Source organism: Alosa pseudoharengus, unplaced genomic scaffold (assembly GCF_046254945.1).
Source record: "Alosa pseudoharengus isolate Yale_2024_CS ecotype anadromous, Long Island Sound unplaced genomic scaffold, YU_APseudo_1.1 YU_APseudo_1.1_scf_8, whole genome shotgun sequence".
Lineage (NCBI taxonomy): Eukaryota > Metazoa > Chordata > Actinopteri > Clupeiformes > Clupeidae > Alosa > Alosa pseudoharengus.
In genome coordinates, this window is record NW_027468870.1 from 12,003,742 (window position 1) to 12,027,078 (window position 23,337).

Below are 23,337 nucleotides of genomic sequence, written 5' to 3' on the forward strand. Positions count from 1 at the left end.
GCAGATCATGTTTCAAATTCGAGTTCCCACACAAACATTAAGTGGCAGGTCAGTTTAGTCAATTAATGTCAAAAAACATTTGACACCTTTTCAAAATACTATTCTCGTTGTGCATCAGCAATATTGTCAGTGAATTTTCGGTTAGCAGTACCTACAGGCTTACTATACTGAAAATTAATAATTAATTCAAAATCGAGGTACACACAAAACCATGATTTTTGTGTACTGTTACACCCCTAATTTAAACTGCATAAGACATCCATTAAGGCATTGTTTTCCAACCTTGGGGTCGGGACCCTACATTAAATATATACATTAAATTGAAAAAATATGAAAATGATATCCATGATATCCGAGTTAAGTAACTAATCAGATCCTTCATTACAATCTAGCTATGTAAAAATAAACTTAGGCATCCCGCGTGAGATCATCATGGGTAATAATGCTTGATCAGCGTTCAAAACAAAGTAGCAAAACAACCAGGCGAAACAAACAAATTAGCTTGCTAGGACATTTGGGGAAAATACCGCTCTGTGCAGCAGATGAGACGCACTCTCACATGTTGTGAATGATTAAGGTCGCCAACGTTTTGTGCCATCAAAATAGGGTCACCTGCCAAAAAAGGTTGGGAACCCCTGCATTAAGGTCACATTTTATGTAAAGCACCTTGAGTCAACATCTAGAGTTGATGGTGAAATATAATTACACTGAGGGTGGCCACTAGGTGGCAATGGGTCATTTAGATTCATAGATTCATAGACTCATTTGGAATACCCAGCAAAATGAATTTGGACAGTCAATGATTAAGTCATGGGTTTTTATACAATTGTAAGCCACTTCTTTTAAGCTCTGGGAAGATAAACACTGCAAATAAAGCTATATGCTTTCTATTCTGTCATCTTCTTCAGTTAAAATAACCCTTGGCTATTTGTTTTGATACAAAACTTTATTTCAGATGAACATCATCATTTACAAACATTAAAGTGCAGAGCGTATGAAACACCTAAATTGAAATTCTAAGATAAATTCCTCTCATAGTCTCTGGGTTTCCCAAAAGTCCTTCTGCACGCCATCCACCTCGGACAAGAGAGGGAGCCCCATGTCCATGTTCAAGAGAAGATTTTCAAGCCATCCCTCCAGGGTGACAAAATTTGGCCTTTGAGGATATAAATGGAGATGCAAACAAAGACAAAGAGTGGTAAAGGACAAAGAGAGGATAACGTTGAATAAATGTTACTATCTTTTAACACATACAGTTTATAGAGTTAATAAAATGGCTTACCTCATTAACCTCAACTACGGTGCAAAGTAAAAATAGCTTTGTGATCAAAGGATGAAAGCCTTACCTTTTCTCGGCAACCAGGTCACAACACAGGACCGCCATGGGGAAGAAAGACAAAGGACAGTCTTTAGGACAGAACTGTTTCACAAAGCCAGACACATCTAGTCCATACTCCATGGTGCGCGGCAGGAAGTCTGGGTCTGCATACACTCTTCCTATTATCTGGCACCAAGGAAAAAAAGGTGTGTATGTGAGAGAAGTGCTGATGTCATAATGTTTCTATTGCAAAAACAATGGGCTTCTCAGTAGACACAATATTTGGCAATAACACATTCAACTACTTTAATGAATTCAGAGAATCTTGTGGGGAAATGACTTGTTATTTAGAACACAAGTTCTCATCCACTAACTCAGGAAATGACTCTCCGTTAAAATGAATGCTCTCACCTCACAAAGCATGATTCCATAAGAGAAGATGTCCACTCGCTCATCATATCTCTCGCCTACACATAAAGAACCAGGATACAATATGAGACATAGAAACAAAATACCTTAAAAGTCATTACTTTGATATTTTAATATATTTTCTCTAAACATTTACACAACAAAACCTACATTACATACATTAAAACTCTTCTTGCTTTTGGACATACCATGGATCATCTCTGGAGCCATCCAGTATGGATTCCCCACCACTGTGTATTTCCTGCGACGGTCCAGTGGTGTCTGCTGCCCACCCTTCCCCTTGGCAGATTGCCTAGTCTGGGTTTCACTTTTGGTCACCCATCGAGAAAGCCCAAAGTCCGCCACCACCACACTTTGGTTCTGAGGAGTATAGACCAATCAGACTTTTATCCAAAAGGTCTGCTTTAACCGGCTCATATATCAATTGACCACATGTCCCACAATATTTTATTCATTCACACTTAAAAGTCAGACGGTTGGCAAGGATACAAAGCTTTTGCTTTTGTCAGATTATATAGCATATATCATATTGCATACTCTACTGCATACTCTACTTTCCCGCCTATAAACTGATATGAGGTTACATGATTTTGTCAAATGTCTCCAGACAGGGAAATAATTTTTTTTGTCTTATGTATGATCTAAGAACTAGTCTGATTCTGATTAAATGGGATATTGGGCCTTGCGGTTAATAAGCAGGTGTGGTTAATACATGGTTTTCTTTTTTTTATTTGCATAAAACACTGTCCACTGTCCAGCGCTTTATGCACAATAGAGCAAATTACTATTAGCATATAGTCTATAGATGTATATTAAATCTACTAACCTCTCTCACAAGACAGTTGTGAGAGTTCAAGTCACGATGGATGATATTCATTGAATGGAGGTAAGCCTTGAAGAAGGAAAAGAAGAACATATTACAATCAGATGATAACAAGTCATCACACAAATGTCATACATTCAATTGAATTTCATTCTCTTTGAACTAGACCTTTAACAAGAAGTTAGATGTTGGGACAGATGATTTACCATGCCTGCTGCAATGTCCTTCGCGTGACTCACTCTTAGCCTCCAAGGATACTTGCAGTCCTGTAAGAAATGAATACAGTTGAATTTCTTAGGGTCACACAGGTCAACAACAATGACCGTTGGTTATGTGATAGATGGAAAGATAAAGATGAAGCAGGGAAAAAAAACAAGAGCCTAAATGTTCTAACAAAGCTTCAGAAGCTGTGCCTTACCATTTTCTTTATGGTCTCTCTCAGAGTCCCTCCTGGGATGAATTCAGATATTAAATTGAGATGCTTGTCCTTGTACAAGATGCCGATGAATTTCAGCACGTTGGGATGATCCAAACAACGCATAACTTTTACCTGTAAATGCAAGGACATATATCATACTTCGTTATCTCCCAAACATACATTGAAGACATCATGGCACATTATGCTAGTCTAGCTGATGCTGTGCATATTGGCATTATATGAACCATGACAGCAAATGTAGTTTAACACCAGCTACAGCAACCCACCACAAAATCAACCTCGTTCCCTTCTTACTGACCTCTTTTAAGAACATTTTGTGTGTTTCCTCATCAAAGTGAATCACTTCTTTTAGAACCATTACTTCCCCGGTCTCTTGATGAGTTACCTGACAAAACACAAACCATAAGCATCAGCTGGAATAGTAATAGAAGGCAGTGGCAGCAATAAAGCAGATCTAAGGTTGTTCTAACAAAATATGAATAACTGATTACTGGCACTATGGAACTGTTAACTTCTTAGTATCACAATTAATTTGATGCTGAATGCTCATAAATACATTTTTATTATTCTGTTGTGTAACTCACATGTATAAGTAAGTATAAGTATATATACTTTTTTGATCCCGTGAGGGAAATTTGGTCTCTGCATTTAACCCAATCGGTGAATTAGTGAAACACAAACAGCACACAGTGAACACACAGTGAGGTGAAGCACACACTAATCCCGGCGCAGTGAGCTGCCTGCTACAACGGCGGCGCTCGGGGAGCAGTGAGTGTAGTGTAGTATAGACTATATTGGATATACCTTATTTAGTAGAGAGTTGCATTTTAAAACATTATCAATAGACGGTCTTACTATGTTAGAAGCAGCAAGGAGGAAATTCAACACTTTAGTTAGAAATTAGTTAGAATGTAATTCAAATACTGTAGGACCTACATAGGTCCTTTATGGCAAAGTTCGTCTTCGTTACTAGTTACTTAAACATAAAATTAGAAAAAATGTGTGCGACTGCAATAAGGGAGGTTTGGCGAATCACTGCTCCTAGATTGCATTACGCACGCTGCGCGCTCTATTTCGGCGCTTGTTTGTTGCTAAAGGAGGAGGACGCACAACTGAAACCGCCATGGAAGCACGAGCACCTATGAGGACCTCCCGTTATCAGGGCTCTCAAGTTTTGAGGACAGGCAAGAGTGACATTCCCCGTTGACAATCCCCCCCCCCCGTCCGAGGGTTAAAGGAGTGGCTGGTCAGACGGGTTGCGAGAATAGTGGTGTTTCATTAATAATACTACAACTCTTTGTTGCTGTTATTAATATGCCTTCAGATGTTCCAGTGTAAAAAGAGGTTGTTTCGTCCTCAGCGGTTAGAGCCGTTCTTAAGGTTAGGGGTGTGAGGATTTACACACGCAACTAGCATCACCAGCTAGCATACACCAGCCCCAGGTCGGTTACCAGTTGATCCAATATTAGTTGTGCAGAAATATAGCCCATCTTATACACACCAATTGAATTGAAATAGAAATAGTTAAGATTTGTATTTTTTGTAATTATTCCATATTCAGTGTAGTCATATCAGAACCTGCATGCAAGCATGAAACTTCAGAGTATTACCTTTCATTTGAGGCCAAGATTATGCTTATAAGGGATTCATATGCAGTAAGCATTTGATTGCCAGTATGCATTTTGGATAACCCAAAGTCCTATGGGGAGTTTTCATAGGGCATTTTACAAAATGCATGAGCATACCTTGGCAAATAATGGTCTAATGTACTCATATTGTCATTTTATATTGATCTACTTTTGCACACAGCATGACAAGGCCTAATGCTAGGACTCAAGTCATATCAAGTCAAGACCTAGAGGGCTGAAATGTGGTCAGTTCAAAGATGCTTGTTATCCGGTAGAAAAAGAAAAGAATAATCTAGCTTTCGTAACTTTGTGTCAGTACATCACACAGTTATTCTAATTGTTTTCCAACAGTGTCTCAGCTTTCCAAAAGAGAGCAGGCATTTGATTATTGGCTAAAGTATGTAAGAGCAATGCCAAGTCAAAATGGGGCAAAAGTATAATTTATAATTGCTTAGATTTGCAAAAGAAAAAATTTGACACATGGCACTGACAATTCAATAATGGGCCTTTTCACCACCTCTGAGCATCCACTAACCTGGACCTTTTAGGGGGCTTTTCTCTCAGAGGATGCTTAAATGCTTTTTACCCAACATTTTTGAATACAGATGCAATGATTAATGCATCCATGGCCAGGATATCATTATATAATATGACATGATTTTAAAAGTGACCTATAACTATAGGCTATGCAATACACTTTAATTTGTTTAGTGCTAATAAAATGATTAAGCCTATTAAGTGAGAATGTGTCAAAGTCAAAGTCTGCTTTATTGTCAATTTCTTCATATGTCAAGACATACAAAGAGATCGAAATTACGTTTCCCACTATCCCATGGTGGAGACAAGACATATTTTACCAATTAGGTCCACAGACAAACATAAAATTCAAGGGTAACACTCCATAATAAGGTGCCATAATAAATAGCAAACTAGTAATTACCTAACCCTTTGTTAATATTTGTTAATTGTTACTAAAATATCTATTTGGCACAAGTTAATAGTTTTTTCATCATTAATTCAATATTAGTTGTTTGCATAAAATCTGTATGGTAATATTTTAACAAATCTATTAACTAATATTGTATTAATATTTGTTAATAGTTAACTAAATGTCTTTTCGGCACTAATTAACAGTTATTTCTTACATCATTTAAATGTTAACTGTTTATTTACAAACTATATACTAATATAAAAGTTAATGACATATTATTTATTTAGCTTTTCTGATTAGCTTTGTGGAGAATTTATGGAATTTATGGTTTATGGCTTTTTGGTCTTGTGGGGTGTATAAGGCACACCTCTTCTTCCACTTCATCTTTATTGGATACCTTTGTGGTTGGCTGTCCTGTAATTGGTGACCCTGTCTAGTGTTTGAAAGTAGTGTACTCTTTGCATTTGGAAATACTATTTGGTTGCTGCTTGAATTTGGTGAAATTCAGGGGAGGGGTGTAACAGAGTTAGAAATATAGTTTAGTGTTTGTATGTGATTTTCGCCATAATTAAGCAGCTTTTTTGAGATTGGTGTTTTGGAGCCCCCTTTGGAGAAACGGTATACTGCAGCTCTGCTGCGTTTTGTCCTTGCATTGTTGCCATAGCTGATCAGAAGCGGTATGCTTTGCATTGGGTAGGTTGACTGTATAAAGCACTCTCCACTTAGTTTTAATTTTGTAACTGTAAAATGTTGTTTACGTTAAAAACTTCGATATACCACCTGTATTATATTACTTTACATGTATTGTTAGGATGTGGTAGCAATTCTAGCAACTTAGAGAACGTTTATTAATGTTTTCATTATGACCACGAGTTCATACACACGAGTCTAACGTGACTAGCTGTAAACTCTGCTAGCAACTTTCCATGCATTCAGTGTAGTTTAGCTTAGTGCTCATGGAAAGTGCAATTCAGTCTAGCAGGAAATCAATGTACATTTAGTTTAGCATTATGTTTATGCATTACCTCCGTATGGTCTACGTCTGTGAGTGTTTAGTGAGTCTCAGAATATTAATAAACTCGTTCTGTGCACCTGAACATTCCATGTCGCACGTCTCCCGCTAGTAGGGCTGACAGTGATGGTATAGGAATCATGCATGTACTGTAATAAAGCCCATTCAACTACTTCTTTTTATTTTGCTTGTGCAGATGCTGTTTTATGTATGCCAGTGTCTGAAGGCATGTTTTGTTTGAACTTTTCCTAAAGGAATAAAAGTGATAAGCCAGTTTTGGTCTCAGTCCCTTCACTGTCTGACTAATAGTTATATATTACTAATATATTAATAAAGCTTAACCAACTTTATTATAAGGGTCCCCCATACTGATAGTTATATATTACTAATATATTAATTAAGCTCAACCAACTTTATTATAAGGGGCCCCACGCTTATAGCTATATACTACTAATATATTAATTAAACTTAACCAATTTTATTGCAAGCGTTTCTGGCGCCGACAAGAGTGGCGGCATGTCAAGGTAGCTCCGTGTTTTTTTCTTGAATTTCCCCTTCGGGATCAATAAAGTATCTGTCTATCTATTGTAAGAGTCCTATGGGGAGTGGTTCATATTGGGATAGGCAGAAGCACAGTTTAATATCAATTAGTTAAATAATAATAAGTCATTAACTTTTCTATTAACATAAAGTTTGTAAATAAACATTTAACATTTAAATGATGTAAGAAATAACTGTTAATTAGTGCCAAAAATACATTTAGTTAACTATTAACACATATTAATACAATATTAGTTAATAGATTTGCTAAAACATTAACATACAGATTTTATGCAAACAACAAATATTTAATTGATGATGAAAAAACTATTAACTTGTGCCAAATAGATATGTTAGTAACAATTAACAAATATTAACAAAGGGTTAGGTAATTACTAGTTTGCTATTTATTATGGCACCTTATTATGGAGTGTTACCCATTCAAGTAAACAATATAAAAAGTAAATAAGAAAGCACATACAATGAAGAAATAAGAGCAGCAAAATTTGGGTTGAAATTGTGCAATTGTGCATACAGTAGACAATCAATATAATAGTGCAAAAGTCAGGCCAATAAATGGCTGAGGTAGTTCTGTTTGACCTAAGTATGCAAGTGGCATAGTGGTGCAAGTTATGTAAGAGCAGCAGAAGTGTGTTCAGAAGTGTTTTCAGGACAACAGGACAACAACAACAAGTTGCAAAGTGTGCAAGTGTACAAGTGGAGTAGTGCAAGGCAGCCATTGTGGGTCCAAAGTCCAGGATGTTATGTAGCTGAGGGTGGATATATACTGAAGTACAGTATATATCAGATACTTTAAGACTTTTACTTAAGTAATATTCTAAAAGGTAACTTTCACTTCTACCAAAGTCTTTTTCTAGTGCGATACTTATACTTTTGCTTTCTAGTACTTTATACAACACTGAACAACTCTATTAGTTAATAACTCAACTTAATGAAACCAACAAAATCACTGAACCCAAATGACATCAGTTCATCAGGTGTGTGCAACCTCTCACCTTGACAGCCTGGCCAAAGAAGCCTTTCCCCAGCACCTCTCCCGGGATAAGGTCGGAGGGTCGGAATATCCTGTGGATGCTGCTTCCTGTGTCCTCCCGCACGGACTGGGAGCGGTTGATCTCCCTCCTCTGAGAGAGCACAGTCATAGAATAGTTTGAACTCGGCATTTTATCTGTGCTGCAGCTTCGCCTAGACACGGAGGGACAGAGAGAGAGAGAGAGAGAGAGAGAGAAAGAGAGAGAGAAAACTGAGTGAAGGCTGAGAGAGAGGGAAAGAGATGCTGTTCTGCCTTTAAAGGAGAATTCCGGTGTGATATTGACCTAAAGTGTGTTTAAACATGATACCGAGTGTGAACGTATGTCTCATAGCTCATCTCGGCTTGTCCCCTGCACTCTGAAATCTGGCGCTAGTTAGCCGATGCTACCAACAGGTTTTCAAAGGGGGTGCCTCGGGCATCGGCCTAGCCATGCAAATAAATCACTGTTTTACTCCATTTACGAGGCTCAAAGTAGCTCCACACTTCTTTGGTAGACTTCCGAGGGCCCTGACATTTAAAACGAGACATTGAGAACTTTGAAAAAGCACTGGTAGTTTATTTACGAGACGATTTTTACAGACAGTACCTTCAGGAAGTTTACCATTCGCCGCCATCTTGAATTTAGTCACGATAAGTCGAGCGACGAGAACGAATGAACAGGTATGATAAGGGATCAGATTCCAAAAATAATTCAGTGGAAATGCATGGATTCCAGTTGCTGCTACTGGAAGGAACTGGAATCCATGCATTTCCATGCTCCACAACGGAGTAATGCCAGACTGAACTTCCCGACCTCAAATGTTGTGGGCGGGGCTAAGTTCGGCTGGCACCCAGGCTACCTTTAAGCAGGCAAGACCAGAAACCCATCACAAATTTCTCCTTACAAGTAGCATATCAGCTAATAATCGCTTAATATATACCATAAAGCTAATATGCTATGTCCGATGTTATTGTTTTGTTGTTTTAACTGTGATTGTTTTATTGCTGAAGTGCCACTTACAGGATGTTTCTAGTGCGAGGGCTTTTCTTCTGAGGTGGTACTGAGAGGCTGGTGGGAATGTCCAGTTCCTCCTCCGTGATGGAGGTGGGGCTGCTTGGAGATCTCTGCGGGCTCTGAGGGTCGTGCTCTACAGTCAGCTGGAGCAAGCGCTCGGTGTCATGGATCACCAGGTCGATCTGATGGAGAGAATTGGTAATAATAATAATAATAATAATACGTTTTATTTATATAGCGCCTTTCTCAGACTCAAGGTCACTTTACAAAGTCAACACAAACAAAGCAAGACAACACAAAAACAAACAGACAGTTAAAAAAAAAAAGGGGGTAGGAGTGAAAATAAGATGACATGAATGTAGACTATACATTGGTCCCGCTATTATTGTTCATGGATATCAGTCATTTAACATTTGAGTGTTATTTGAAACGGCGCTAATGTATTTAGAGAATTTCTTAGTAACAGTCTTACTTTATGTTATGTAGTGTAGAAGAATTACTTTACAATTCAGTTCACTGAAAGTAATATTGAAGGGAGATGAGATGAGATGGCATGGCATACCTTATCCAGTGAAATATTCTGAATGGGTGTTCCATTAATCTCGAGGACCTTATCTCCCACATGGGCTAGGGCCTTAACATCCAAACTAGCATGCGTCACATCCATCCTAGAGGAGCAATGGATGACATGATGATGTGATCAAGAGGATTTGTCTCAGCCCAAATACTAAACCATCAGCGACCTGTTACACATGATAAACAGACCGCACAAAAATCATACTCTTACTGCGACCTGTTACACATGATAAACAGACCGCTCAAAAAACATGCTCTTACTGCGACCTGTTACACATGATAAACAGACCGCTCAAAAAACATGCTCTGAGTGCAACCTGTTACACATGATAAACAGACCGCTCAAAAAAACATGCTCTTACTGCAACCTGTTACACATGATAAACAGACCGCTCAAAAATCATACTCTGACTGTAGACTTACTCGGATATGCGAAATATGTGCTTGTTTTCGCTGTCTCCATCCTGGTCCAAGTGGAGGGACAGACTTCTGCAGCCATTTGAGGACGGGGGGAAGGAGACCAGGGTCACAGTATGCGGTTCCGTGGGACCTTCCATATTTGCGCGCTGTTCCGTAGCGGTTGAATAACAGTGCCCACTAATGGGAAAAAAAGGAGGTAATGTTTGTGAACATGACTCTTTTTTTGGGATAAATAAATAAACATATTTGTGCACAGTTCATATCCGAGCTTTCTTTCTGGCATTTCCCCAGAGATGTAAGAATAGATGCTTTCAGTGGGCTCTAGTGAACATGAAGCTTACAGCGACAGATATATTTAGACAGATATATTTATTATTTGGTTAGGCTCTGATCTGGAAACTTCATATATTTCCCAATTTTATTAATAATACCAATAACCATAATTTGTATTTAATGATTTAATCAAAGTTTTGACTATTCATTAACAAAAATACACTTTCCTGATTTGTAAATAATCAGAGACTGTGGTGATCTCCACACAGCTATTTTCAGACCGCAACACCATTCTTAGAGCCATCCATCCAGCCTAGCTACATGAGAATGTACCATTTGGTCAAAAAAAAAAAAACTGACTCAGAAGGATTTCAGAAATCAGTTGAGTGATATGTGCCATATCTTGCGAGATAGGATATGACCCAACTGTTCTAGCTGTGAGGTAGTACAAATTAATGCATAGATACACACACACATACACATGCGCGCACACACACACACACACACACACACACACACACACACACACACACACACAGTGAAAATTATGAATACATCTTGTTTTAGGGCACTGTTTTTATTTGAATGCGCTTTTGCACATGTGCCTGTTAGGCTGTTAGCTGTTAATAGTCTGCAGGTGGGGTAATGAGTTAATTGGAGCGACATTGTTGTATGTAAAAGACAGAGAGCACCCAAAGCTAATCTTTTCTACTAATGTTTTTACCTATTTGGAGCGACAGTGTTGTATGTAAAAGACAGAGAGCACCCAGATGAAGGCTCAGAGAAAGGTGTAGGTTTGATATGTTTTGTGCCCATTAGAATCAAGGCCTTCCGAAAATTAACCAAGTGAGTGCCCTGGCTCTTCTCTTCTATTTTAAAACATCAAACTAAAATAGGATCAAACCAATCCAAATTGTTACACGTTTACCTGATTGGCAGTATGTGCAACACATCATGTCATAAGCCTAACCCATCGCCTACTCTTAATGCCATGGAACTTTGCCAGGATTTGCAGATTTAAAAAAAAGAACCAAAATGAGCCAGAGGTGACTGGCTACAATGGTTGCTTAACCAACAATACAAGGCATCATTTCCTGTAGCATTTGGAAAAAACATTTTCATGTTCAAACTTTAAAGGACCCTGACTGTGTTATTGTCAGTAGAGGTTCTGTGGATGTCTGTCGGTGTTCTCATGTAAAAATGTACCACTAACCAGTACAGGTTGGAGCGTGACACAAGTGTAAAGGAATCCCCATCTCCGATGCAGTTTCCACACCGGTGGCAGGAAAAACACTCTGGGTGGTATTTCTGCTCGCCAGCCACCTGCGTGGACGGAGAAGAGGGACAGAGGTCAAGCAAAAACAATAGGAGTCTATAATGACGTAACCGCTAAAGCTATGATGTTGTGACTACAGTGGAATGGGAGGAAATGTGACATTTGAAAGAGGGAGGGATTTCCTCTTCAAGGGGAAGCAAGCATGGACTACTGAAATATTTAATGACTTATATGTGAAATGTATTAAACAAGATCATAAAACTGTCATTCACACTGAGGGAGACATTATGGCTCAACAGAAGAAAAACTCCATTCCACCAGCGGAAGAACTAGTTTGTCCGACCAGTATTTTCTCTTTCTGGTTCGATTTAAGACTAATAGGATCCTCCTCTCTTCCCATGGAAAACACTCTTTAGTTCAAGGGCAGAGCACCATAAACACCCAAGCATCCCTATCATCCAGATAACTCCACAACAAACAGCCTGTGTTTTTAGCCTTGAAGTGAAGTGCTGGAATGTGCTTTGGGTAGCTCTTCCTTTTTGTGTGTCCTGAATTTGTATAAACAGTATCTATCCCAGCCACAGTTAAACACAGACACAATACAGTGATGTATGTTACTGCGCCATGAAAAATAAAATACTCAATATAATAATGAGTATAAGAATTAATATCAGTACATAACAGAAATAATCAGTATAAGTAGGCATAAGCATAACCTTGAATTTCCCCTTGGGGATCAATAAAGTATCTATCTATCTATCTATCTATCTATCTATCTATCTATCTATCTATCTATCTAACCAGTAAGCAGATATGAGTAGTAGGCATACATTGCTGGCACTATGTTGAATTCTACATTTGCTGTGTCTGCAGAGGCAAAAAAGGTACCTAACTGAATTTCACACTTCCCCAGGATTAGAAAACTGATAGATTATAAATTCCCATAGCCTCGTTGCGTTAAGTCACGTGACGCCTTTATCCTTTGGTAAACCTTTGAAAACAGCTTCATTGTGCTAACGTAAGAAGATTGGATTGAACTAAAGCACCCCTGACTGACCTCCTTTGTCAGTTACAAAACATGAACAGTAAAACATGATGTTATGCTGAAATATTTACGCTGACTCAAACATGCTTCTTATGAAGGCCTAATAAGGACAACATGTAATGACAAACTTAAACAATATCTTAAAATGATGGAAGAAAGCAATCCTCTTACCCAAATGTTATACAAATCCTGATGGCAATGCATATCAGTCCCTACTAACAAACTTACTAACATCATTAAGTAAGAGGAGCTACTAATACCACACATTACCACGAAAGGTCATTCGATGGTCATCAGCTCAAACAAAATACTGTGTTGCAACCATGATGCAACGTGTCTACACTTACCATGATGAGGCCTGTGATAGTTTCCGAGCAACCGTGGCATGTCTCCCCATAACAGGCCCAGTAGTCTCTCTTGCAGAAGAGCCGGCCCTCCTTCTCAAAGTACCAGTGGGTCAGAATGGAGCCGCATTCACAGCACCTGGGAGAGAAAGTTTAACAGCACCTATGGAGTCACTGAGCACAGAGTAGCATGCTGTGATGGCATACTGTAGGCTTTGGAGAAGGGAAAAGAAAAAAGCAACACTGCTACCTTCACGGTGCATCCAATGTATTAATGAACTGACGTTTTGGTCAGTCAAACCTTTCATCAGAGTGATGACATAAGCTACCCGCAGTGTTTTTCAAAAAAAGTTGACACCCCCTTCTCAGTTAGATTATCAGTATCCGTAACCTTGTGTTGTCAAACCATATAGTGGACACAAACAATATCTGGCCAAGAGCATCACAAGAGGTGTGGTGTCTTAGTCACACACTTCTTTAGTAGCTGATGAGAGACAGATTGATGGACAATTAGGTCCACTTGGGGCATGAAAGCTGTACCACAAGGGTCATGGACGTAACGACAGTCAAATGGTTAGGTTGCCCATATTCTGGATCTACCAGTTTTGCTATATGGCCAGCCCAACCACAGCAGTGTCAATCTTTTGTCAATCAAAATTCTATTTTCACTGACTGACCTGCAAATGACCCAAATATCATTACATACTTTTGTTTGACATATAACTGTGGGTAACCATGGTCACCCTGGGGCCCACTGACCACTGACATTTCTTGTGTAATGTCTATGTGTAGAAGAGATACCATGGTAATACACAACACATGCTCAACATTCTTAAATAACACTCTCACAGTCACTTGTCACAGTCACAAGTTGTTTGTAGTTTGAGAAAATATATCATCACAAATGTTGCATCAGACATCCAAGAGAAAGAGGAACACTTGTATCTACATGAGAGTGACATGATACTGTCATGAACGTGTCATAAACATTATAAACATAGATATATATATGCATAAAGTTGAGCTGGCTCTTGAGCACAATAATTTCATTACCACACCTATAATTCCTTTTATGTGTACATGACAATAAACAACTTGAACATCAAATTAGTTTCATACATCCATCCTCGCTAGGTTCCTGGTATCCCTAGACACGAGCAGAATAGTGGGTATTTGTGCAAGTCGCCTAACATAAGTCATATACGAGTATGGACATTATGTTACATTATACAATTTTCCTTTCCCACACAACGTGTCACGCTATTTAATGCTGTTAATGGCGTGTAAAAAACATAATAAAGCATCAGTGTTTCCCACAGAATTGAATTCCATTTGTGGTGGTTGGTTTGGAGATTTAACTTTTTAACAAATTAGCCCAGCGTGGTTATGATGCTAACCAGATTTAAGCACAATTTAGTACAACCTGGAAAATCATTGTGTGGTTATGATGCTAACCAGATTTAAGCACAATTAAGTACAACCTGGAAAATCATTGTGTGGTGGTCAATGTTGATATTGTGGTGGACCGCCACAAATAAGTCAATGTAAACACTGAGCATGAAGTAAATACCTTGAAGGTTATCGTGGCAATGGTGTTTATCACAGATAAGAACAAGGACCTGACGCTATTATTCATAATAAATATTTCATAATTTATTGTATAAGAGCCTTTCTTTAGGATACCACATTCAGATAGTCAAGCCTATTTAAACACAATGTTCAACCTTGATCATTTGTCACCTTGTACATCATTACATTGAATTTGTTAAAAATTAATAACTCTGATTTATCGTTTATCGGTCTTTGAAATCCTCAAATATTGACATTGGTATTTAAAATCCCACATTGGTCGGGTTCTAATAGAAACCATAGTTCAGTTGAGGCAACAACATGACAACAATAAAAGGTCAAAGTAGCCAAAGCGGTCCAAACCAGATCACATAATGCTTTAATTGGCTGGATGACCAGGGTGGACACAGTTTTCAGCACTAAACTAATAATATTCGACAGCAGTGGGACCGCCATCGGGTACATTTGAAGAGCTCAACTGTTTTGAGAAATAAGAGCGGAAGAGTTATATTTCTGTGTTAAGCTCAGTGTTATTGGTACGCAATACCATATTTCCCAAAGAAAGTATAAAAAGACACCCCATTGGAGACTCAGAGACCAAGGGAATGGAGTCACATCCATGTTTATGAAAGGAAATCCTCACCAGACAGAAAAGTACTTTGAGGATGCAGCCAATGAAAACCAGAAATTGCAAAAGCCTCTCCTCAACATTCGGCATACGTCGGCTCCATTCAGTTCTGGCTCTGGCTAAGCATTGAATGTGTCACTACTATGTGAACCTTTGTATACTTACCCTGGATTTGTGGCTATGAAATCACTTACAAAAGCAAGTAAGCGAATGACCTCAAATTAATATGTTTTTTGAGGTTTTGCCAAGTCAGCAGAATCGTGAAAAGGTCTGAATATAACAAAATGTATATAACAAACTAAATATGACTGCCGCTCAGTCCTGCACATTCTTACAAAAATAAATCATACTTGTCAATTTGTTTATGTGAGTGTGTGCGGGGTGCCTGTGTGTGTGCACATATGTGTACTGTGTGTGTGTTTATGTGTGTTTATGTATGCGTGTGTGTGTATGCATGTGTGTGTTTATGTGTGTGTGTGTGCATGGTGTGTGTGTGTGTGCGTGCATGGTGTGTGTGTGTGTGTGTGTTTGTGTGCGTGTGTGTAGCTGATATGGCCCCTCATGAATGGAATTTCATGAAACTTGACATGCATTCAGAGGGTGTCATAATGATCCTACACTTTCATGCACTTTTGAACCTCTCCGTCAAAGATACCTGCGATTACATCACATCATTTTTGCCTTTTCATTTTCAATGAAATACCTCAATACCGCTGTACCTCAAATGAGTGGATATGGGATGTGTTGACATGGCCCCTGGAGACCAACATAAAAAAATAATTTGGTCATCCTAGGCCCTATGGTTCTCGAGATATTCACAGAAAACTGTGTCCGGCCATCTACAGGCCAGTTGGTGTACAGTCACTAAATTTACACATTAATTTACTGTATGGCCCCCCATGAATGGAATTCCACGAAGCTTGGCATGCATTCAGAGGGTGTCAGAATAATCCTACACCTCCAAATTTGTGTGGTTTTGACCTTGTCAGCCAGAGATACCTGCGATTACAACACCTAATTTTTGCTTTTTCATTTTTAACTAGGTGGCGATATACATCAAATGAGTGCTTATGGGATGGGTTTACATGGCCCCTTGAGACCAACATACTAAACAAATGTGGTTCTCCTAGGCCCTACGGTTCTCAAGATATTCACAGAAAACTGTGTCCACCCTACCCTCCTTTGGGGGGTCCAGTCCAGCAGGTGGGCGACGGATCAAAACAATGGTTCTGTGTCATCCTTGTGGGGCTACATGCCCAACAAGTTTCATTCACCCCTTTCTTTCAGTGTCCTGGAAATCGTTGACACAAAATTACTGAAGAAAAATAAATAAATAATAATAAAAATTTGGAAGAGAAAAAACTCTTCGCTCCGGGGCAGTCATCATAACAAACTTTTGTAAAACAACAGGGAAAATGTGGAACAACAACACACATATTCAGCGGACAATCAACATCTAAAGGTGAAAACATCCCCTTAACTACAGAGGACCAATGTTTGGAATTTGTGGAACATTTCTCAAAAATACCACACCACTCTTTTGATAACGTCATGCCACCCCTACCACATACACACCAACAGAATGGCAAGAGGACTGTTTCCTGTTCCTATGTACAATGCATAATTCTAGGCAGCCTAATGATGGTTATTGGTATATTTGGTTTCCAGATGCAAGTGAACAACGTAGATGATTCATTTCTTGATAAATAATTTAAAAAAAACACCCATTTCAAACACTGGAACTGATTCACTGTTGCAGCCCTAATGACTTGTGTGTGTCTTGACATGTAGAGCGAATCCCTGAGAGACTATATCTCGGTCACTCAGCCCTTAGGTGCTGCTTCTAGGATAAGGAGAAGAGCACTGGTGTGTATGTTCCACTCTATGACACAATGACCCCAGACTTTATTCAGTGTGCTGTTTCAGCTCATTTTCAACTTTATTCCCCCTACTCTCACTCACATGGGATATAGGCTACATCACACACACTTATCTCAATGACTAAGGGAGTTCAAAAAGCTGTTCTGACTGGTTAGAATGTTTTTTCCAACCAAGTGCAAGCTTGTAGTGAAAGTCTGGGTGTGCCTGACTTTTCTTGAGTAAAATGAACCCCCAGGGCTTAGACCTCCAGAGCTACATTCCGATTGACTAATTTATTTCCCTGTGTTTTGTAACATCACAAACCATGCACCATTACACAACTCATCCATACAAGGTATGACGTTTGCCTATCCAGAACAGCACACATACCTGAAGTAAGACTACACCTGGTCACTCATGACACCTGCACATCATTCATTCGTTGGTTCATGTGCACATACAGTACATGCTGTTTGCGGATTATGTCAGCACTCTGACATCAGTGGTCCTGTAGTGTTTGTCTCGAGTTTGTCTCGTTTCTAACTTCATATGCCTATGTGTCTTTTGCTACCCTCCCCCTTTCAGTATTGGTATCTACATAGGCCTATTGCATGGTACTGTATCAAAGTAATAATTTTGGTATCCTGACAACAGTCTGCTCACAAATAACTTCAAAAGTACTGGTCTGATATCCTTCAAATCTTTATAAAACACAGAGGGTCATCATTAGCCTGGCGGGCCATCCTATATCATTGAAATGTATAGTCTGGAATCGAACCATTCACCTCGCTTAATCCAAGGGGCGGGCAGAGAATTGTCTTTCAAACTGCCTAGGCATGCAATAGGCCAGCACTACGACCATATCCGTATCCAGTCGGCAAAACGGCAAATACATCCTTCTTCGAAAGGAATGACTTAAGTGCATTGTGTTGCTTAACTTTCAAAAAAAAAAAAAGTCCAACTCCTCCAAAGTTGACGCCAACGCCGATTCAAACAACCGCTCTTCATTCGCCATAGCCACCTTCCTTGTTGTTCACCGTCGCAGGACTGTCTAAGCCTGCCTTAAGACTCTCTAACAAAATAGAGCGCTGTGATTGGATGACGTCCACGGCGTCAGCCAATAGAAATCCCTATGGTTTGATAGTAGACGTACAGGCTGAGCAAATTAATTTGCCGCCGCTAGGGTGCGTCTAGATTTCTAGGCTAGGTCATCATATCTCCTACATATATCCTACATGATCATCCAGGTATAGATGCTGAATTTGGTTTCACTTTTTCTGGTTAATCGTGCTGGACTGTTGTATTTCCCCCCTTGAATAGTTAAGCAGGGCCGTAGTCACCATAGACTTTGGGGGGGACGTGTCCCCCCCAATATTCAGATGTGACCAAAATGTCCCCCCCAATATTCGGACATACAAAAAAATAAAGAAAAAAACGCTATAGGCTACTACAGGAAACCAACAAGTCCCGCCATCTGAAATGCAATCAAACGTAAATAACACACAAATTAGTGACCTATTCATGGTTTCAGAGAGTACACTGTGAGTGGTTTGTCCTGGAGGTTTTGCGTTTATCGTTTGAGGCGTGCGCTATCAAAAGCTTCCTGCACCCTACTGTGGTGCAGGCTGTCAGTGTCAACAATATCGCAAAAGATACCGGTACAATTCTCACAAAACTTGTTGGAAAGGTGTAGCACTGTCTAAGGAAACCCCATTCATTTTTGAAGCTGATCAGACTCAAAGGTACCTTTGAAGCATTTTCCATATTGTAGTATATTTTCTCGCAATGATAGCGAAAGTGAACGTAGTGTCCTTTCATTTGAATTTGTGCGTGCCTGTCATTCATTTCTTTCACATGTCTTACAACATAAATAATGCATTCATATGCTAGTAGTAGGCTAATGTCAGAAATGAACCGGTTTATAAGCCTCTTAGAAATGGCTGTTGCATCTTGCATGTTACATTTAGATGCGCACTCAATCGCGCATCCATGCAGGCAAAACGTAGCACTCAAATGTGGCAACGGCACAAAAGTTGAAAAAACGTTTACAATGGCGGTGATAGCCTACAGTTCATGTGAATCGCGGACATTAACCAAAGAAAGGAATTTCCACCTCCATTCACCAAATAAAGGCTGTGTTTCTACATTTTAACACAAAACGTAATTTCTGTCAGAAACCAGCCTATAATGCATAGGGTAACTTGAGGTGAGTCAGACAGAAGAGGGACCTGTCTTAGTAGCCTATATTGAATCCCATCCCTTTCAAACAACCTTAAAATTGTGTGATTAGCCGCCAGAATAATAAAATCAAAATACAAAATATGATTGGGCTAGGTCCAAACCTATGAGTAAGCATTCAGTGTAATATAGAGGTTATCAAAGATACTCTAGTTTGTATTTTTTTTAAAAGTCTTCCGGGGAAGTATGCACCCGGGCCCCCCTATTTTAACAGGGGAGGGTTTTTTTGCATCTATGCCCAGGGGTTCATAATCCATCCGTGCCTATGTCTGTCAAAAGTTTGGTATATCCTAATTGACTGACTTAACTAATGACTTGTTTGTGATTTTAATAATATTTTTGCATGGCAGGAAATGTATTGAAATTCATACCGCACCACAGATTTGGCCCCCCCCCAATGTTGACATCATGGCTACGGCCTTGTAGTTAAGTGTTTGTTCAGAGCTATTGATTAATGTTGGTGCATTACTCCTGTGATTGCTGTCTTTAAAAGAGGACACCCTTATATAAGCACGCATCAGAGGAACAATGTTAACAACATCCAGCTGTTTGGGATGAAACAAAGAGCATTGCAGGTGCTCTTGCTCTCTATTTACAACAGAGAGCATCTGGTCAGGATGTAGCCCATCTGTGTTTTTCCCCCCTGTTTTTAAATAGCATCAGCAAACATTGCCCTCAAGCTTATCTTCCCTATAGCTTTGTATAGTTTGTATAACTGCAGTTATTGTTTGTGACAGCTTGTAGCCTACCATTTTAATGCTACACTAAATGGAAACATTTAATTGACCAAATAGTGTGTTTTCCCGTCAAAACTGAAAGGAAGTTGATAGGCTTTGTGGTAGAACAAAAGGGTGATAAAGTCAGTGTGTGTTTAAGTCATTTATGTTAAAATGTGAACACACCCTACACCCCCTCCCTGGCCTGTTTCCCCTGGCCTGCTGGAGCACTCAAATGGATTTCCTTTCAAAAACATTCTCTGTCCAAAACTCAACCCCTTTTTACAATGCTTTCATGGAAAACACTTTAAACCAGTTTCACATGAAACTATGATGTCCAAAGCCATTTTGTTTTGGGGGAGACATCCTTTCTGAAGTTATGCAGTCTGTTCTGCTCAGAGGAGGAAAAATGTTGGGAGGAAAGTAGAGGCGGGGTGGGAGGGAATGCTGAGTGAACTCACAACAGATGTTTAGCGATGATTTCACAATACACCGCATCAGTGCAAACGCTACAGCAACGTAGGCTACCCTTTCGCAAGTTCTGGCACATTGTGCTGATCTAGTTTTAAGGAATTGTGAGAAAAAAGAAAACAAAGGCTTTAATACCTTTAACAAATGTCAACCGCATTTTCGTATGCATTTGACAGCCTACACTTTTTGAGGCAACTTACAAACTCACTTCAAATATGAGTTCCACAATTTTTGCTTACATCAAGCTGAATTGAGCGTGGGTTCACTGTGCTGTTGCAATTTTCATAACACAGTGTAGCCTACATCATTTCAGTGGGAAAAGTGCTTCGAGAGAGGATGACCTACCGTCCTTTTAAGCCTCTTCTGTAGCGCTGGTCCCGTCGAGACATCGGAGAGTTCTCAGACGCGGAGCGATTCACGTCAGCGGTCTTCATCCGAGGCGACTAGCGGGGTTCAGATCACCGGGGACAGCTGTTCGTGTACTCAATGACGTATATTCCACATGTGCCGTAGTCGGCTTTAGGCTTCACAAAAGTCACTAGGGTAGCTACTACTACCCCGCTAACGGGACACAAAAACACACACACCACACACCCTTTCACGCATGCACGCTCTCACCAAGCGAAAAAAAAAAACTCTGAGCGAGTGTGTCTGTTTTTTTCTCCCTGTCAGCAGTTTCCTGTGCCTCTTGCTCACTCGACCATTCAGCATAGAGAGCGGTAGAGGGTTGTGGTGGTGGGTGACCCAGTGCCTCCAATTCCTCATGCTGTAAACGCAGTGACCCTTCTGACTCCCAGAATGCCACGGTCCACAGCGTACCACCAGGGGATTAGATTACCTCCATATTCCGCCCACCTGTTGGTACCTCTCAGGGCCTGCATACACAAGCATTGCTTAAATCATGCATTGCACAGGTTGTTGCTTTGAGCTATACATACATGTCTCGATGTGGGCATCTGCAGGGAGTTATTTTTTACCTTGATATTCAAAGTGTCCTACTTCTCCTTTAGGTTGTATGTCACACCTTGAAGGCCAGAGCATACTTTAAGAATGTTTTAATATAAATACATAGATGAGAAATAGAAGATTCAGCAGATTAAAAATCAGGAGAGTCTTAGCAGCTGTTATTAGAACTATGCTAAATAGAAAATTAACTTGGGTTTTGGTAGGCAGTGAGTATGTTTTTAAATCCACACAACCTGGGTTTAGTCACACCCAAAGAGTGAGAACTCTCTCTTCCTGTTCTGAATGTCAGTTGCACATGTGTAAGGAACTCCCAATAAGTAGATTTTGGCACATGTCTTTGAATGACTTATAGTATGACCCAACCAGTTTTAGCTCTAAAATCTTTAAAGTCTTTTTTTTTGTTATTGTTGGTCAATGGCAATATCTACCAATATTATGTTGCAATGGATGGAAATGATGGCCTGAGTGAGTGCAAGCAGCAACAAAACAGAAGTTTGCTTCCCCTTGTCAGTGAAGCTTGAACTAGTTTTTGAGAAGAAGACCACTGAACTGTCACAAATGTGCTCAGTCAGTGTGTGAATAAGACGTGAACTGGATCACTGTGGCTGTTACAGTCTGACCGTCTGCCAAGAGTGTGGGCTCACCAAGGCGAGATGGTGTCGGTTTCAGCTTGTGCCCTAAAAAGGGACAGCGCCCGTGATGGTGTAGCTAGTTTTTTTCCACTGCTAAATTACTGACAAAGCTTATGCTTACTGTATGTGTACTTGTACTTCACTGTGTGATCTCTGTGGCTCAATGTTTCGTTTTTTTCACCAAGTTGATAGCCAGTGCATTGCTTCAAATGTGAGTGACAGAGAGAGACAGATAGAGAGAGTGAGAGAGGGAGAAAGAAAGAGAGAGAAAGAGTGAGAGAAAGGGTGGCTGGGAGGGCTTGTGGTTGGTTGACAGTTCCGTTTATGAACATTGGTTGGTTTTGCAGCTGAAAATACAAAGCCACACTACCTGCAGGTTTCTGTCAAATTGTATTGTTTTTAATGATAGAAGTTATCACGCCTGGGGTTATGCCTATACCTGCATCATGAAATAGTGCATCAATCCCATTTACAGTCAAAGAAAAACACTTTTTCAAGACAAACATTGATATCTGTTGGACTAATGTTGACGAACCAGTGAATACTTAAAAGAGTAAACATTAAACAGGCCAACCCTGTTAACAATGGACAACACTCATTGACCACTTAATTCGGGTCACATATGCAACTGAATTGCAATTCTGAAAACACAAAGATCACATAGTTTCTGTTCTCAGAGACACCATGTAGAAAAGTCTCCTAGTGTTAAACTGTTTAACAACAACAATGTTTAATGAAGATACAAACTCACACTCACACATAAAAAAGGAAAAATAAGAAAACACATCCAATTATCATATCTCATAATTTAAAATAAACAAAAAGAAAACACGTGGAAATCACTTTAGAAAGCTTGAGTGAAAAACTAGTAGTAATATCAAAAGTATGAGTAAAAGAATGTTGTTGTTTTTCTTGCATCTCAAATGCACAGAGGATCATTGTTAGCTTAGACTTCAAAAGCTTAGATTCATGAGCTAATCATCTCGCTCCCTTACGTTTGCATGACACCGGTGAAGATGTAGCTAGAGAACATTTGAATCTCAGAGGTATCTCAAAAGATTTGTCACTTTTCTCAGCCTGGCAATGCTGTAACCTCTGGCATCAGAGGATCCCTGAATAGCAGCGACAAGTCCCTTGACGACATACGTCCTGACG

At 39.6% G+C, this 23,337-nt stretch overlaps 2 protein-coding genes across 3 annotated transcripts in view; both read right to left on the bottom strand.

The window, feature by feature from the left end:
• Nucleotides 1-921: 921 nt before the first annotated feature.
• On the bottom strand, nucleotides 922-21,380 carry LOC143112807 (LIM domain kinase 1-like). The gene is made up of 15 exons (XM_076275121.1): nucleotides 20,930-21,380; nucleotides 13,106-13,241; nucleotides 11,651-11,760; nucleotides 10,168-10,341; nucleotides 9,731-9,836; nucleotides 9,175-9,350; nucleotides 8,137-8,326; nucleotides 3,308-3,394; nucleotides 2,989-3,120; nucleotides 2,777-2,836; nucleotides 2,574-2,639; nucleotides 1,936-2,107; nucleotides 1,730-1,785; nucleotides 1,347-1,504; nucleotides 922-1,156 (listed from the first exon to the last, which is right to left on the bottom strand). Exons 1-15 carry the CDS (start codon nucleotides 21,016-21,018, stop codon nucleotides 1,033-1,035), a joined length of 1,836 nt encoding a protein of 611 aa, XP_076131236.1. The 5' UTR covers nucleotides 21,019-21,380; the 3' UTR covers nucleotides 922-1,032.
• A 1,515-nt stretch (nucleotides 21,381-22,895) lies between these two features.
• The window catches only part of LOC143112534 (uncharacterized), a 9,037-nt gene continuing 8,595 nt past the window's right edge, over nucleotides 22,896-23,337 (bottom strand). For both annotated transcript variants that reach the window (XM_076274796.1, XM_076274795.1), the window contains exon 16: nucleotides 22,896-23,337. This exon is cut by the window's right edge and continues 569 nt beyond it. The gene's annotated coding sequence lies outside the window, so the exon portion shown is untranslated.

What these genes read in the sequence shown, in the direction of transcription:
- LOC143112807 (XM_076275121.1), bottom strand. Translation starts at nt 21,018, where the DNA reads ATGAAGACCGCTGACGTGAATCGCTCCGCGTCTGAGAACTCTCCGATG. An exon ending in CACATATTTCGCATATCCGA is followed by an intron (nt 9,837 to 10,167) that starts GTAAGTCTACAG and finishes TTGCTCCTCTAG; the next exon opens with GATGGATGTGACGCATGCTA. An exon ending in ATGGAATCATGCTTTGTGAG is followed by an intron (nt 1,505 to 1,729) that starts GTGAGAGCATTC and finishes CCTTGGTGCCAG; the next exon opens with ATAATAGGAAGAGTGTATGC.